This window comes from Momordica charantia, assembly GCF_013281855.1.
Source record: "Momordica charantia cultivar OHB3-1 chromosome 9 unlocalized genomic scaffold, Mcharantia_2.0 BLBB01000009.1, whole genome shotgun sequence".
NCBI classification, from domain to species: domain Eukaryota; kingdom Viridiplantae; phylum Streptophyta; class Magnoliopsida; order Cucurbitales; family Cucurbitaceae; genus Momordica; species Momordica charantia.
This window is the reverse complement of record NW_028275167.1, coordinates 20,643,046-20,661,283: the sequence shown is the minus strand read 5'-3', so window position 1 is coordinate 20,661,283 and position 18,238 is coordinate 20,643,046. Positions and strand designations below refer to the sequence as shown.

At 42.5% G+C, this 18,238-nt stretch overlaps 1 protein-coding gene across 1 annotated transcript; it reads right to left on the bottom strand.

Annotated features, from left to right (window-relative positions):
- Nucleotides 1–4,493: 4,493 nt before the first annotated feature.
- Nucleotides 4,494–8,474, bottom strand: LOC111023035 (uncharacterized). The gene is given in 6 exon segments (XM_088117437.1): nucleotides 4,494–4,907; nucleotides 4,963–5,193; nucleotides 5,958–6,856; nucleotides 7,084–7,161; nucleotides 7,164–7,371; nucleotides 7,464–8,474. Coding segments are annotated over 6 exon segments (2,841 nt in total).
- Nucleotides 8,475–18,238: the final 9,764 nt, after the last annotated feature.

The window sequence follows — 18,238 nt, the reverse complement described above, 5'->3', positions numbered from 1 at the left end:
TAAGGTGGTTAATGAGTTTAACCAATTAATCTCGTAACGTTGGAGCTTCTGATCTATAGGTCTATTAGGTCCCCTTGCTAGCTCGTAAATGGTAATTAAGAACATTGAGTCTTTGAAGGAATTTTAATTGTTCAAATTTAATTAAAGGGAATTTAAGTTAATTATGTATGACACAATTTAATATAATGTATCAATATATTATGAGATAATAATATGAATTGGATTCATATTGAAACTACACATTAAAGTTTAATGTTATAGGTTAAAGTTTAATATGAATTAGATTCATATTAAATACCATAGGTCAGGAGGGAAATGTATATTTGGAATATGATTCAAATATAATTTAATTTAATTAAATATGATTTAATCAAATTAAATTTGATTAATTAATTAAATTAGATTTAATTAATTATTAATTAAATTAAAACAGTTTTAATTTAATTTAATTGATTTATTAAATTAAATATATGTCAATTATGTTTTACCATAATTAACATATTTACTTTTTGTTGGGGAGTGGTGAGGTGGCTCCCTCTTCCCTATTTTGTTAAAAACACAGAGAGATCATTGTGTAAGATGGTTTTTCCTAGAGAAATTTATACCGTTTATTATTCTCTCTCTCATTCCATTACAAAGTTCCTTTAATTCCCTAAGGTTGTTTCCCTTCTCCAAGAAAGGATCTCACATTCCGGGTTCTTGATCCTAGAGTTTTAGCAAGGTTGCTAAGTGGTAGTGTCTAACTTATCGTTCGTGCGATTGTGTTCCTTTCTACGTGCCAAATTGAAATTTGGGTTCGAGGAAGAAGAATTCCTAACGGTCTTCAAATGTAAGTTATCTTCCTCCCGTAAGGCTTAACCTCACTTTTAATAGAAAGGTTATGTTTTTTAAAACCGGTATTGTATCGTTTTAAACCGAGTTGAATCACAAACAATCAACCGCTTCCGCTTGTGATTCAATCCCTTCATCATGAGGAGCAAAAACTACTTTGATGTTTTATGCCCCCGATGATCATCCTTCATTCTGCTGCAGAACTAGCCTTCAAAAAGTTGACACCGTGTTGTCATTCCTGATAAGGTTGAACATATTTGTCCTGCAATGTCATTGTGGCATCGCCATTCTTTTTTTTTTTTTTTTTTGAACTTGGACTAAACTTAAAGTTTTATTTAAGCTGCCTACGTACCCTTTTAAAGAGAGGGATCAAGTCATAACGTAGTTCATTTGATTTTTTTTTTTTACCGTTCACCTTTTAGACTCATGTGGGCTAGGAGTATCATGCAGTTTAGGCTCTTACGAGAAGGACCGTTACATTTCAAATGTCATGATCTTGACCATATCCTTCATTTGTAGAATTGGTTGAAATGACAAGACTTTGCTTCACTTTCGAGCAACCTTATGTATTTATGACAAGAGAGAATTTTCTCTTCATATGTGAAGAAACAAGGTTGTGAATCTTTTTGCCATCAATTTTTTTTCGTCTCTAAGATGATTTGATCATAAAGCTACCAAGCTTACCACAAGGACCAATCACGAGAGCCCGAGCCAAAAAGCTTCAAGGAGCCATGAAAAAATACGTGCAAAACTATATTGGCTCCATACAAGAAGGAGGGAATGAAAGCACCAAGATCCAGCATCGGTGTCTCATCAAGGTGCGACCAAGTGAGGAACCCATAGCACGAGTGTGCCTTGCCAAGCGCATAGGACAGGCGCACGCAAGCACCGCCAGACGCACGCCCATCCGCGCGCGCCTCTGCCGCGTGTCACAACCATACTAGTAGAGAGTAGGTTATGATGCCCACGTAGTGGACAAGTGGTGGCGATACTCATGTGTCGCCCGTCGGGTCATGTTGACGGCCGAGAGAGAAGTGTCGTGATGCGACCAAGGAGGATAGTGCATCACCTATCACACCCCATGGATGTGCACAAGAATGCCTAGAGAAGGCATACACATAATGCAATGCGAAGGCGATGTCAGTGGTGTTGGTGACAAGCTCAACAGGAGCCAGTTGGGGCCCCGGGCCATGACCCTAGAAGTCGGGGTTCGTCGAGAGTTTGGACGAGCGGCTTTAGAGTTAGATGCATATAAGTGAGATATGCAAGTACGCCAAGTTTCGTGTCAATCAAACTTCAGACGTGCGCTCTACGTTGGTGAGTGACTCCTCGCCACTTTGCACGTACATGTCTGCCAAACCAAGAATGCCTTAGAAAGTACCTTAAAGGGAGGCATGGTGTCAGCTCTCCACCACCCCTGGGTCCTGTGGCCTAAGTGAGCTACCCCATGGTACATGCGTATGTCATGGCGCGGGTGAGCGTTGCAAGACAAGGTCTTGGGCGTTTTCCTTCGAGAATGGGAATCTCAAGGACAGTGTCGGACGGCACGGGTGTGTCGGCATTGCACCTCGTCCCATGGGCTGGAGGTTACACATAGGGACCATTATGTGGTATGGTATGCTCGAAAGACAAGGCACGGGCGTGGGAGTCGTCGTGCTTCGATTATGTCCGGATGGATGGATGTCCGAAAGGTCCCAATCATAAATACAAGTCCATGGGTCGGTTCTCGGTATGCATGCCCAAGTGAGCAGCGAAGCTCGATGACATCCTGATGCTCGGGGTGGCATCCTACAGTACCGGTGGGCACCCGATAAGTGAGAAAAAGCTAGTCTTGGCCCGGTAAGCGGCAAGACTCATCCCGGTTGCCAAGTTTAGTCATTCCTTGTCCGAAAGTCGGCAAGAATCATCCCGGTAGTACCCGGTAAGGTCGTTTAGCCCGTTGTTGACTAGTTTCTCTGTAGGAGGCGTCCGATGGGCCTGATAAGCTAGTTTTGACATAGTTAAGCGGCAGGAATCTCCCGGTTGTTCCCGGTTGACGTTTTAAGTTCGTTCTGACCTCGTTATGGGTCAGAACTCATCCCGGTAAGGTTCTGGCTCATCGTAGGAGCGGGACGACCGAATGGTTGAGAACCAAGATGGTTGAAAACAAGTTGCGACGTCGCGTTTAGAAGACCTTGACCTATAGTAGAGGCAAGGTAGAGCCATGGGACTTGGCCTAGTTTAGAGACAAGCCGGTTAGAGTCAAGATAAAGTTTAAATGCACGTACGGGCGACGTACATTGCCGAGATAAGTTAGAATTCCGCTGCAAGTGAAGCTCGATCGAGGAAGAAAGAACCTCGCCTAAGGTCCGACGAAGGCACAAAGGGCGCGAAAAGTGGATTGGGACTAGAGTTCCCCGTAAGACTGGCCATGGTCGAGCTTAGATCATGGCGCCGCACAGCTGAAAAGTGTACGACCATGACACCGCGCACACCGCGCCGCCAACCTCACAACTACCCTGCTATACGCGCGCTGCCGCTCGCCCACGCCTATGTCAGCCGCCCGTGAGTCCACGCCCAAAAGCCTTGCCGCCTATGCCGCCAGCACATTGCCACCTAGCGCCTATGGTGCCCACCAAGTGCCAGCGCCCTGTGCGCGCCCTCGTACCAGCGCCCTTGCCCCACGCCCACGTGCACTCGAGCGCCTTCCCCCAGCGCCCGTGCGCATGCCTTAGTGCCAGCACCAGCCCCAGTGCGCCTCTGCCCAGCGTGCCACCCAGCCCCGCGTGCGCGGCCCGCCTGTCCTCCCAGCCCCACACGCGCACCCCGCCTGTCTGCCCAACCCAACGCGCGCCCTGCACTACCTTGCCGCCCACATGTAACGCCCCGAGTCCCTCAAGTTAGTTAGTCACGAATCAGGAGATTTTCATTTAATTTTAAATTAAACATTAATTAAATTTATATATATCAAACTCCGTGTGGTTGGTTTTATCTTAAGTTGGGATGGGTTTCTTTTCTGTTGGGCTTGGTTATGTTGGGCTTTTTGGGTTGGTTTGGTTTTAAAACAAAGGAAAAGAAAATTAATAAAAAGAAAAGAAAACAAATCTAGGGTTTCATCTCTTTCTCCTATCCCACCCCTCTAGCCGCCACACCCCCCTTCTCTATTTTTCGGTAGCCCGTAACCCTCCTCCGGCCACGACGGCAGCAACGACGCATCCTCGGCAGCAGCGTGAACCTTCAAGCCGGCGATCGGCGACCCAGCCCCCACGGCGGTGTTCTCTCTTGACGGTGGCGCAGCCAGGTCGAAGGGGAATGCCGGGGCAGAGAGGTGCCGAAACTGGATTCCGAATCCTGGGCCTGGGGCGTTACAGATGGTATCAGAGCGGAACCTCTCCCAGTAAGATGTGGTTCGGGGACGAACCAAGGCGGAAGCTGGTGGGCATGTGACGCCCGAGAGGAGGGGTATATGAATGAACCGATACCACATCCGAATGAGAGAGATCCTGAGATTATTGAAGAATGGTCAATAAAGGGTTAAAAAAAATTGATAGTCACTACCTATACGAACAATGAGAGTTGAAGCTTTATTTTATATAATTATTTCACAGGGAGTTGTCATCTCGTGTTTGGTGTTAAGTTTAGATAGGTGGGTAGTTAACGTGACCTAGAAGTGTGCGAATCGTCTAATTCCTTAACAACTTGGTTTCTTTTGCCAAAATTTTGACAGGTACCTCTTCGTAGCACAAAGACTCATCTAGTTGTAATGGTTCAGGATCTAAAACGTGCGAAGGGTCATGAATGTACCTCCTCAGCATGGACATGTGAAACACATTGTGAACTGCCAACGATGGTGGCAAAGCCAACCTATACGCGACTAGGCCGATACGTTCCAAAATCTCAAAAGGCCCAATGAACCTTGCACTGAGCTTCCCCTTCTTCCCAAGACGTAAAATTCCCTTCACGGGTACCACACGAAGAAACACCCGCTCACCTACCACAAACTCGAGTTCCTTACGCTTGATGTCTGCATAACTCTTCTGACGGCTCTGAGCGATTTGCATCCTTCCCCTAATCTTTTGAATGGCACTGTTAGTCACCTGCATCAAATCCGGTCCCAAGAGGACTATTTTTTCCGACTTCGTCCCAATTAACCGGAGACCGACACTTCTTCCCATAATGTGCCTCGTATGGAGCCATCCCAATCGTGGCCTGAAAACTGTTATTATAAGCGAACTCTATTAGGTAGAGATACTTGTCCCAACCACCACCAAAGTCTAACATGCAAGCTCTAAGCATGTCCTCTAAAACCTGGTTCAAACGCTCCGTTTGACCATCAGTTTGGGGATGAAACGCTGTGCTAAAGTCCAACTTAGTGCCAAGGGACTTGTGTAAACTCCGCCAAAAAGTCAAGGTTAAACGCGGGTCGCGATCGGACACTATGGATACAGGTATACCATGGAGCCTGACAATTTCCTGTAAATACAGTTCCGCCCATTTTTCTACTGTATACGTGGCCTTGTCGGGAATAAAGTGAGCAGACTTGGTCAAACGATCTACAACTACCCAAATCACAGTAAATCCCTTAACCATCCTTGGTAGTTCTGTAATGAAGTCCATCGCCACATCGTCCCACTTCCAAACTGGTATGCTCAAAGGTTGCAACAATCCAGCAGGTCTCTGCCTTAAAGCCTTTACCTGCTGGCATGTCAAACACTTGCTAACAAACTGAGCTATTTCCCTCTTCATGTTATGCCACCAATAATGTTTCTTGAGGTCTTGATACATTTTGGTGCTTCCTGGATGAACCGAGTATGGAGCATTGTGTGCCTCTCCCAGTAAGTCCTTCCTCAAAGAATAATCTTTTGGCACACACAACCTTCCGTGAAAAAGCAAAGCTGCCTCACCCGAAAGAGTGAAATCTCCATGTCCCACCATACTAAAGCCTTTGGCCAAGCTAGGATCTTTCTTTTGGGCAACAATGATCCTCTGTCTCAGGCTAGGTTCCACTAAGAGTCGAGCCAACAACGCTGAGACATCATCCACCGTCGCTCCACCTCCAAGCGTTCCAACTCGTTGTGCATTGGACTGCAGGCCGCTACTAAAGATGCCACACTTGCCGCCTTTCTACTAAGAGCATCGGCCACAACGTTCGCTTTACCCGGATGGTAACTAATCTCACAATCATAGTCCTTCACCAACTCTAGCCACCGTCTCTGTCTTAAGTTAAGCTCCTTCTGAGTGAAAAGGTACTTCAAACTCTGATGATCAGTGAAGACCTGAATTCTTTCTCCGTAAAGGTAGTGCCTCCATAACTTTAAGGCGAAAACCACTGCTGCTAGCTCTAAGTCATGAGTGGGGTAGTTAAGCTCATGCACCTTCAGCTGTCGAGAAGCATAAGCTATAACCTTCCCATGTTGCATCAGAACACATCCCAAGCCCTTTCGCGAGGCGTCACTGTAAACCACCAAACCTCCCGTTCCATCGGGGACAGTTAACACCGGTGCAGACACCAAACGTTTCTTTAGTTCTTGAAAAGTCTCCTCACACTCGCTGCTCCAAGTGAAGGTAGCATTCTTACGAGTCAACTGCGTCAACGGTGCTGCAAAACGAGAGAAATTTTGGATGAACTTCTTGTAGTCACCAGCCAAGCCGAGGAAACTACGAATCTCTGTAACTGAACTAGGTCTTGGCCAATTGCTAACAGCCTCTACCTTGGCGGGGTCTACTGCAATACCATCCCTGGTGACTATGTGGCCTAGGAAAGCCACTTTGTCCAGCCAAAACTCACACTTTGAAAACTTTGCATACAACTTATTTTCTCGTAGTGTAGTCAAAACCTGCCTGAGATGCTCCTCGTGACACTCCTCAGTCTTGGAGTAAATCAGGATGTCATCGATAAACACAATAACAAATGAATCTAAAAAATCCCTAAAAACCCGATTCATTAGATCCATAAAGGCTGTCGGAGCATTTGTGAGTCCAAAAGACATCACGATAAACTCATAGTGCCCATACCTCGTTCTGAACGCTGATTTGGAATGTCGGCCTCCTTTAACCTTAACTGGTGGTACCCCGAACGCAAGTCTATCTTCGAGAACACTTTCGCTCCCTGAAGCTGATCAAAAAGGTCATCAATGCGTGGTAGGGGATACTTATTCTTAACCGTAACTTTGTGTAGTTCCCTGTAGTCTATACAAAGTCGCATAGAACCGTCTTTCTTCTTAACAAAGAGCACGGGCGCACCCCAAGGGGACACGCTTGGGCGGATGAAACCCTTGTCGAGTAATTCTTCTAACTGTAACTTCAGCTCTTTCAACTCTGCCGGAGCCATTTGATATGGTGCTTTCGAGATGGGGCCGTCCCTGGCAGCAACTCTATACAAAAGTCCACTTCGCGAAACGGAGGCAAGCCGGGGAGGTCCTCAGGGAACACGTCAGTGAACTCATTAACCACACGAACCGCCTCAATGCTTGGCACAACCTTCCTTGCATCCACAACGCTAGCCAAATAGGCCCAAGCACCACGCTGGAGAAGATAGCTGGCCTTCAATGCCGCACCACCCTTGGGACCCCGGCCTTAACTCCTTTAAAGGTAAAGTTTTGTCCGGAGGGCAAGCGAAAATTAACTTCCTTCTTCGAGCAATTAATATTAGCCTCGTTAGCAGCTAACCAATCCATGCCTAGTATCACATCGAAATCCTGCATATCCAGTTGAATTAACTTTACCTCCAAGGTCTGACCATCGAAAGAGAGCTGACCCCCTTTCACAACTTGACTAGTGACCAACACAGATCCTGACGGTGTGGATACCGACAACAAAAAGCCTAACGATTCTAGCTCTAGGTCCGCATGTTGAACAAAGGTAGAAGCAATGAAAGAATGACTAGATCCAGAGTCAAATAATGCGTAAGCAGGCATACTAAGCACTAAAATAGTCCCTGTGACCACCGCCTCGGCATGCTCAACATCCCCCCTGGTGAGAGCGAAGACGCGCGCCCTCTGGGTTCCACCTTGAGCTGCAGCTGCCGTAGGGGTCTTCTGGCCTAACGCTTGGGTATTCGAGCCGGTCATCGGACACTCCCTTGCGAAATGTCCTTCCTTCTGGCACCTGAAACATATTCTTTTTCCCAACCAACATGGTCCAGCATGGTTCTTCTTACAAGAGGGGCACCCCGGAGGAGCAGTCTGCCTTTGCACATAGTGCTGGTGTCCTATTGAGGATTGACTGGAGGAGAACGATGCAAATTTCCTCTTGACCCCTGAGCTGGAGCCCATTACCTGCTGAGACTGAGGCTCCTCGAGACATTTGTCCATAACCAACGCACATCTGACTGCCGCTGCGTATGTAGTTGATTCCTTGAGAATAAGTAGCCCCTTGATCTCCCTACGCAAACCGTCGATGAACTTGTCGATCTTTAATTGCTCAGTAGGAATATATTGCATTCCAAAACGGGACAGCTCAGTGAACTTCCTTTTGTATTGAGCCACGGTTAGGCTCCCTTGAGTGAGACGGAGAAACTCTGCCCGTTTTTCATTCCTGACAGTCACGGGGAAATAGTACTCATAAAGTAGGTCCTTAAATCTTGCCCACGTGACGGGTACGTTGGCGTGATCCTCCGCTGCCGCCACCGACTCCCACCAATTTACTGCTTCTCCCCGAAGCATAAAAACTTATCCCCGGACCTTGAAATCGTCAGAGCATCCCAAATACACATAAAGGGCTTCTAGCTCCCTGACCCATTCCTCGGCCGCAGTAAGCCTCTCACTCACCCCGTTGAAAACGGGTGGCCCAAAGCGTTTGAAATCCCTGATAAACTGAACCTCATCTTGCGGAATTTGTGCCCGACGAGGCTGCTGCACTTGAGCTCCACCGGCTCCATTCGCATTATCTAGTAGTACTTGCAATGCCTCAGCTAGCAACGCCACCTGGGGATTCACCTGGGGAACTCCCTGAGGAGCTGCCTGAGGGACCGGGGGTGTTACCCCTCCAGGAACTGTCGGGGGAACATTTCGATCCGCTGCTCCCTCACCCCTAGGATTCGGATCCTCATAGTTGTGAGCTCTCGTGTTCCGCCGGAAAGCCATTGTCTAAAAGAACAGAGCACCAAGGTCATTATCACCCTAACCGGGGCACAACACAAGTGCAAAGTTCAAGCAAGTCTATATAATGAACCAAGGAAACATGCTAACTTCTCTAATATCAGACAACAATGATATCTCAACCATAAGCAATTTAAAGCATTCATGATCGAACAAACTGAACTAGGAAACGTACCTGGTGATGACAAAGAGACTGACAAGGACCATACACTATCGACCTAGATTCTAGGACAGTCTACAGGAACAACTCAGCTCTGATACCAATTGTAACGCCTCAGAACTTCCCACACACTTCTAGGTCACGTTAACTACCCACCTGTCTAAACTTAACACCAAATACGAGATGACAACTCCCTGTGAAATAAATATATAAAATAAAGCTTCAACTCTCATCAATTTACCAATGAATCAACTCTATAGAATATAAATCAAACATCATCCGTGGACAACCTCATGAGGCAACTTTATTATTCCAACTAGGCAAACTCAATGAATGGAAGAAAACTAAAATAAACATATATTCCGAAATAAAGTAGACAACGAGTGGGAACCTCCCAATTATTCAAATAAGAACAAATAGTTTATTGACCAAACCATAAGGTCTTAACCATCTAAACCTAAGCTAAGCAAAAGTAACTACGCAGCCTATGGTCCTCACGCGTCATGTCATCTCCGTCTCATCACCATGGTCGCCAACGAATCCTTCACCTGAAACAATAATTGTAGAGGGGGGTGAGTATATAAAATATACTCCGTAAGTAGCCCTCACCAACAACACACAAACATCATGCTCACACAAAATCATGAAACATTCATAGTCATGCTCTTCATCACATTATGCAATCAAACATAGACACACTCTATCAAGTTCGGCGACAACCACAACCATGAACGAATTAGTTACCAACCTCGAGTCTCTCTAACATCTCAAGCACCTCTACGCTTATCACAGCTATCCTAGCCTTCCACAGCTAACTCCTTCGAGTAGAGTCGGCCCCTGACCATTTTTACCCAGAGCCCCGACACTACTGCATCGACCCTCGACCATTTTTACCCAAGGCCCCGATGACTTCACCATCTATCGGCCCTTGACCATTTTTACCCAAGGCCCCAATAGTTTTCCTTCCAAAAAGACTCCTCGCATCGACCCTCGACCATTTTTCTCCGAGGCCTCGATACTCAATTAGTGACGTATCAGCCCCCGACCATTTATACTCGAGGCCCTGACACTCACCCATTCACTTTCCCCAAGAATCCAACGTTCCTTATCATAACCAACTCCACATCAACCCCTAGCCTGCGAACAGGGTCCGAAAATATGCTTCTATTACACCCACATCTCATAAGAAACTAATATGACTCAGACCAGCACGCTCGCAACATAAAGAAACGTTTATATAAACTATACAAGCACGCCCACATCATAAGAAAGCATAATGATAATAATTCTATTTTAACGTGCATCCTTTATAAACATACATCATCCACAACAATTTTCAGCAGTTTAGCAAGGCAAAATTCCACCATTATCACCGACGAATATTTAACGCTACACCAAGTATACAGATTAACACAAACGAGAGTTACCTAGCACAATAGCGTATAAAAATCAATATTAAACAGCACGAAACAGCACATTAGAGACCAAGTAGCACACATTAACGCACGCACACGCCCCTTGTCTACTTACTCACAACCGCGCCCCTAAGTTTTGCGTCAATCTCACACCTAGGCACTAAAACAGAAAAAAAACAGCAAGTTACATATACTATTCAGCCTTCGAAATCAATTCTAAGAGGGTTCAAATGACTCATTACCACAAAATTGACTTCGTATAGGTGTGGGTAACTTAAATCTAGCTCGCCAAGGTGTGGGTAGCCTAAATCGGGCTTCGAATGGATGTGGGTCACCGCCAAACGTCCTAAAAACGCTGCTGTAACGCACAAATCCCACCGCTGGTTTTGTTACTCGAGTGGCTGCTTTTGCTCGATACTGAGGGATCGTCGTCGTTCGTGGCCGCCGGAGTTGCTGTTCGTCGGAGAATGAGGTCGTAGCAGCAGGTCGTCGAGGCTGCCGTGGATCTGATCCGTTCGTCGTGCGCCACCGCGAGGAACGCTGCAGGAAACCGGTGCTGGCAGATCTTGGTCGTTGCAGATCGCCGGAGTTCATGGAGAACGCTGGACCATTCGCCGCAGAACACGTCGCCGGAGGAAAAAGAAAATCGCACGACCTGCTACTCCCCGCCACCTGCCGCAGCTGCTGCTACCAACGACGCCGAAAAGAAGCCGTGCCTGCTGCAATGGTCGCCACCGTCGAGAGAGAACACCGCCGTGGGGGCTGGGTCGCCGATCGCCGGCTTGAAGGTTCACGCTGCTGCCAAGGATGTGTCGCTGCTGCCGTCGTCGCCGGAGGAGGGGTACGGGCTACCGGAAAATAGAGAAGGGGGTGTGGCGACTAGAGGGGTGGGATAGGAGAAAGAGATGAAACCCTAGATTTGTTTTCTTTTCTTTTTATTAATTTTCTTTTCCTTTGTTTTAAAACCAAACCAACCCAAAAAGCCCAACATAACCAAGCCCAAGAGAAAAGAAACTCATCCCAACTTAAGATAAAACTAACCACAGGGAGCTCGATAAATATAAATTTGATTAAAGTTTAATTTAAAATTAAATGAAAATCTCCTTATTCGAAACTAACTAACCTGAGGGACTCGGGGCGTTACACCACTCCTCCCAATTAAGGAATATATTTCCTTAACATTTTGATTTATTCTTGGGAGATTTGTTTTGGATTTTATCTTTGATTTATTTGTTTTATTTATCATTTTTAAAATTCACTTTTTAGGCAAGTTTTAGACTTTTAGGGAATTTATCAATTTTAGTTTTTTTTTTTAATTTGTTATTTTCTTTAAAAGGCCGAGGGCCTTGTCCTATATAAAGGCATGTACCCCTTCTTTGTTCGACACCTTAGAATTTTTGAATTGAATCAATAGAGTTGAGTGTTTCTCTCATTGCCTTGTGCAAACCTCCCTCAAATTTCGAATCCCTTTGTGTGGTTGAACTTAGGCCTTCGTATTTGAACCCCTCGGAGCATGCTTGTTTGATTGGTCATCAAACTCGTGAAGTGTTTCCGGCCTCGAGCATAGTAAGTCATCTGTCTGCTCAAGGTAACGACTGCAAAGGTAATCCCTCTAACCTTGGCCTTTCTGGTTGAACCAACTATACGATTGGATTCAAGTGGCTTGTGGCTCGAGTAGCTCAATACGCTTGGGTTGTCGCGTATCACAAGATCTTCATCTTTCCTTTGTTTCGATCATTTGCCCCCACTTTAAGATGATCAAAAGTGTATGTTGAAGCTTGATTCTTTCTTGATATGGAGACACTTAACCTTTGGAAGACTGAAGATCGAGGCATACATTGATTTTCTTCTTTCATCGCGGCCATACTCATTCTTTGGAAGACTGAAGCTCGAGTAGTTGAAGGCTTGATGCGATCAAAGACAGAAGTCTTTTGTTTGATTTCTTTTGAATCGTCGACTTCTTCCACATTTATGAAATATGTATTTGCAAATTCTTCTACATTTTGACCATGCAATGACTTTGAGCATATTTAACTGCAAGTTTGTGATGCATGTCAAATGGGTCAACAAACTAAGTCATCCTATAAAGCAAAGAAAATGGTTTCTACTTCTAGGCCTTTGCAATTATTACATATGGATCTATTCGGACCTACTAGAGTTGCAAGTCTAAATGGAAAACATTATGCTTTTGTTATAGTTGATGATTTTTCAAGATTTACTTGGGTTTTATTTTTATCTCATAAGGATGAGGCCATAAAAGCATTTATTAGTTTTTCAAAGAAAATTCAAAATGAAAAAGGTTTTATGATTTCAAAAAATAGAAGTGATCATGGAGGAGAATTTGATAATGTAGCTTTTGAAAAATTTTGTGATGAAAATGGTTTTTCTCATGATTTTTCTTCTCGAAGAACACCACAACAAAATGGTGTTGTAGAAAGGAAAAATCGCTCTTTGCAAGAATTAGCTACTTCTTTGTTAAATGAGTATAATTTACCAAAATATTTTTGGGCTGAAGCTGTTAATACTGCCTCTTATGTGATGAACCGTGTTTTAATAAGGCCAATTTTGAATAAAACCCCTTATGAGCTTTTTAATGATAAAATTCCTAATATCAGTTATTTCAAAGTTTTTGGTTGCAAATGTTTTATTTTAAAAAATAAAGAGAAACTTGGAAAGTTTGAGTCAAAAACTGATATTGGCATATTTTTAGGATATTCAGCATGTAGTAAAGCATATAGAGTTTTTAATAAAAGAACCCTTGTAGTTGAAGAGTCAATGGATGTTGTTTTTTATGAATCTCATATTACTACTAATCAAGTTCCAGCTAGTGATGAGTTAGAAATGCCTTTTGAGAATTTGAACTTTAAAGATAATAACTCGGAAGTTGTAGTAAATGAGACTCAACAAGTGCCAGAGGAAACCCTTCCTAAGGATTGGAGTTTCTCAATTCACCATCCGAAGGAGTTAATTATAGGTGATGTATCCCAAGGGGTAAGAACTCGATCTTCTTTAAATGCATTAAATAATGTTGCTTTTGTATCTCAAATTGAACCAAAGTCTTTTAAAGAAGCCGAAGTTGATGAATTCTGGTTAATTGCTATGCAAGATGAGTTAAATCAGTTCGAAAGAAACAATGTTTGTGAATTAGTCCCACGTCCTAATGATCATCCTGTTATTGGTACTAAATGGGTCTTTAGAAATAAAATGGATGAGTCTGGTAATATTGTTAGAAATAAAGCTAGGTTAGTTGCACAAGGATATAGTCAGGAAGAAGGAATAGATTATGAGGAAACTTTTGCTCCTGTTGCTAGACTTGAATCAATTAGAATGTTGTTTGCATTTGCATCTCATAAGAACTTTACTTTATATCAAATGGATGTTAAAAGTGCTTTCTTAAATGGTTTTATAATGGAAGAAGTATATGTTGAACAACCTCCTGGTTTTGAAAGTGTTGAAAATCCAAATCATGTTTATAAATTAAAGAAAGCTTTTTATGGTCTTAAACAAGCTCCTAGAGCTTGGTATGACTGTTTGAGTAAATTTTTGCTTGAACAAGGTTTTAAAATGGGACTTATTGACAATACACTTTTTATTAAAACCAAAGAAAATGATATTTTGTTAGTGCAAATTTATGTAGATGACATTATTTTTGGTGCTACTAACACTTCATTATGTGAAGAATTCTCTAAGTGTATGCACAGTGAGTTTGAGATGAGCATGATGGGAGAACTCAAGTTCTTCCTTGGGCTTCAAATCAAACAACTTAAAGAGGGAATCTTCATCAATCAAGAAAAATATACAAGAGATCTGCTCAAGAGGTTCAAGTTCGATAACGCCAAAATAGCAAACACTCCAATGAGCACTAACAAAGCTTGATAAAGATGAAAAAGGTAAAAAATGTAGATATAAAAGCTTATAGAGGTATGATCGGATCCTTGCTTTACTTAACTGCAAGTAGACCGGATATTATGTTCAGTGTATGCATGTGTGCTAGATTTCAATCATGTCCTAAAGAATCACATTTTCATGCTATTAAAAGAATTTTTAAATACTTGCTTGGAACTGTTGACTTAGGCTTATGGTATCCTAAGAATGCATCTCTTGATTTAATTGCTTATTCCGATGCTGATTTTGCTGGTAGTTTAACCGATAGGAAGAGTACTAGTGGAACTTGCCAGTTTTTGGGTAGCTCTTTAGTGTCTTGGTTTAGTAAAAAGCAAAATTTTGTTGCATTATCTACTACTGAGGCTGAATATATTGCTGCTGCTGCTAGCTGTTGCTCTCAAGTTTTATGGATGAAACAAACATTACGTGATTTTGGTTTAAATTTTGAACATGTTCCAATCTTTTGTGATAATACTAGTTCCATAAATTTAACCAAGAATCCCATTCAGCATTCTAGGACAAAACATATAGATATCCGACATCATTTTCTTAGAGAACATGTGCAAAATGGAAATATTGTACTTAATTATGTTTGCACAGAAAAACAAGTAGCAGATATTCTTACTAAACCATTAAATGAAGAAGCATTTTGTAGGAATAGACTTGCACTTGGCATCCTTCGCATTTAATTGTCTAAATGTATTTGTTAGGGAGAGAATTTTTCTGTATTTATGATTGAGGGGGAGAATTTTTTTTTTGCCATGCAATAATTATCTTATTAAGGGGGAGCTGAATTTCATGAAATTTTTTTTTGATAATAACAAAAGGGGGAGAATATAGCCACTTTGTGAACATGTCTTCTTGAGTGGTTTGTCATCATCAAAAAGGGGGAGATTGTTAGCTTTATGGCTTCAATCAAACCAAATATTTTGATGATCACAAACAAAGTATAAACTAACAATTTGAGTGTTTCAAAGTGTTCATAGTGTAGAGCTCGAAAAGACAAAACAAATGTCTGTCAAATCATTCAAATCGGAGTTTAAACAAAGAAGTTATGGTCAAAACAAGTTAGGAGAAAAATTCTACGTAGTGGGTGACGTGGACAAATCCTACATGATGGGTGACATGGACAAGTGGACCGCTTAGAAGTTGACATGTGGCATCAAGAGGACATACTTATGCTGACGTGGCATCCAACAATCGAACAAATGAGAAGATGACATGTGGCGCTTTCAATCTCCACAAATCAATTTCCACCAATTTCTCTCAATCTCCTCAATCACTCTCAATCTCCTCAATCACTCACAATCTCAATGATTTCTCAATCTCCACCAATTTCTTTTAATCACCATAATTATGTTTTCATTTCATTTCCTTACCTCACATCTTAATCTATACCATTCATCCTTTGTTGCCCTAAATCCAATGGCCAAAATTCATCATAGAAACTCTATTTAAAGCCATCAAATTCCATCATTCTACACACCAACTATCAAATCAAAATCATTTGTTTTCAAATTCTCCTCTCAACTTTTGCAAAATCTTCATTCTCTCCTACACATAACTTGCTCAATTTTTTTTTGTGAGAGATTCATTAGAGTGTGGCTTTTTAGCCATTACTTTGGTGCAAAATTTGTGTAATCTACTTTGTTTTTGAATTCTATATTTTCAAATTGGGTTTTGTATTAAGGTGTGGGTGCACCTTGGGTTGTGAGAAAAGTAAATTGGTTGGATCCTGAACCAGTAAAAAGGATTTTGGGTTTCTCTTTAGCCTAGGACAAAAAGAGGGTCGATCGGTTTGGTTCTCACCCATTAAGAGAGCCACTGCAGTAAAATACCCAAGAAGGAGTCTTGGGGAGTGGAGTAGGAATTTCCGAACCACTATAAAATTTCTCGGTGTCACCACTCTCTTCTCTTCTCTCTTTTAAATTCAGTATTTACCTACTTTGAATCTTGGTAGATTGCATATAGGTTTACTTAAATATTTTGCTCAATGTTTCCTCTTCTTGTTAATCTTCTTTTATTGGTTGCATAATTGTTCATTACTTTAAATTTATTTTTAATTTTCAAAAAGTGGTAAGCAACCCTATTCACCCCCCTCTAGTGTTGCCATTTGATCCTACACTTAGCTCCATGTCGTGGGCGCGAGTTGCTAATTCTTCAAACGTGCGGGGTTTTATTCCTTGAAGGATGTAGATAAGTCCTCAATGCACGCCTTGAATGCACAACTCGATAGCAGATAGTTCAATCAGTCGATCTTTGCAATCGAGACTCAAAGCTCTCCCCCTATTGATGTTGTCAACAACAGGTTCATCTTTTCGTTGCTTGGTGTTGGTGAGTTTCGTCATGCTTACGGTTCGCCTTGTGCTGTATAAGCGATTTAAGAACTCTTTTTCCAACTACTCCCAATTGTTGATAGATTCAGGCTCCAGATCTGTGTACCAGTCAAAAGTGTTGCCCTTTAATGTTCGAACAAATTGTTTGACGAGTAGATCTCCTCGAGTGCCAGCATTTTCACATGTCTCAACGAAATGAGCAATATCTTGCTTAGGATTGCCCTTTCCGTCGAATTGCTGAAACTTCGGAGGCTGATATCCAATTGTCATTCTCAAGTCATCAATCCTTTTGGTGTACGGCTTGGAGTACATTGGGGAGCTTTCTTTGAGAAGATCCGCCGTATTGAGCTCTGATCGAATTTGTGATCATATCTTGAAGATGTTGGACAGACAATGAAGCAATTGAAATAGAGTGTTCCTGTTAATCCTCTTGCATCATGTTCTTTCTTTTGTCGTTGACTTTCGCAACACGATTTTGGCTTGACTCGGCAACATTCATAACATCTTGAATTTCGATCTGGTTTATAAGGGAAGCAATCTTATAGTCCCTCTCTTCAACCATTTTTTATCAGCATGTTAAGTTTCTTCTCCATTTTCACCAACTTTTCTTCCATGGTGGATGAAGCTTCCTTAGATGCCATTACTTCTTGGTTTGAGAGAAAGAGATGAGAGGTAGAGATGTCCCACCAGGCGTGCCAATTTGTTCGACGAGAAATTCAATAAGAGAAAACTAGAATTAATAAACTTGTATATGTATTTATGTATGTGGGTTTTACAATCTCTAATGTATAATCTTCTGATTAATTCTCTCAAATGTAAACTTTAATTCAAGGGCCTGTGGAATCAATGGTTGATTCCTTCAGCTTCTTGCTTGTCGAATGATCTTTGAAGTCTTCGGTTTTGAGCTTGTTGATGAAGTTCTTTGACTTGTAGTTTGATGAAGACTTTGAAAAGTCTTCGGCTTTGAGCTTATTGAAGAATCTTTGAAGTCTTCGACTTTGCGCTCGTGAAGTTCTTCAACTTTGCAGCGTGTGAAGTTCTTCGGCTTTGCTGCTTGTGAAGTTCTTTGGCTTTGCAGATTGTGAAATGCTTTGGCTTTGCAGCTTGTTGAAGTTCTTCAGTCAATTTGAAAAAGACTTTGCAGTTTGATGGAGTCTTCAAGTATTGTTGCTTGGGGAGAGAAGATCCAATGTTCTTGAAGTATCGTACTCTTCAAGTCTCGAATTCTTCAAGTCTTATTGGCTTTGAATGCTTCGATTGACTCTGAATTATTGTAGACAATTCTGAGTGCTATAAATCTCCAATTATTATAGCTTCTTCCGACCGACCCAAATGAGAGGTGACTCCCTCTATTTATAGAGCTTTGGTGGGTCTTATATGGGCCATAGGCTTAATGGGTCATGGGCTTCGCCCAATCTCTTTATGGGTTTAGTCCAATTAGTTGATTTCATTGGACGACCATAAGAGAGACACGCCATAATTTGATTCGTCGATTTTAAAATTAATTTCAGACACACGTAAATTTGTGATTGG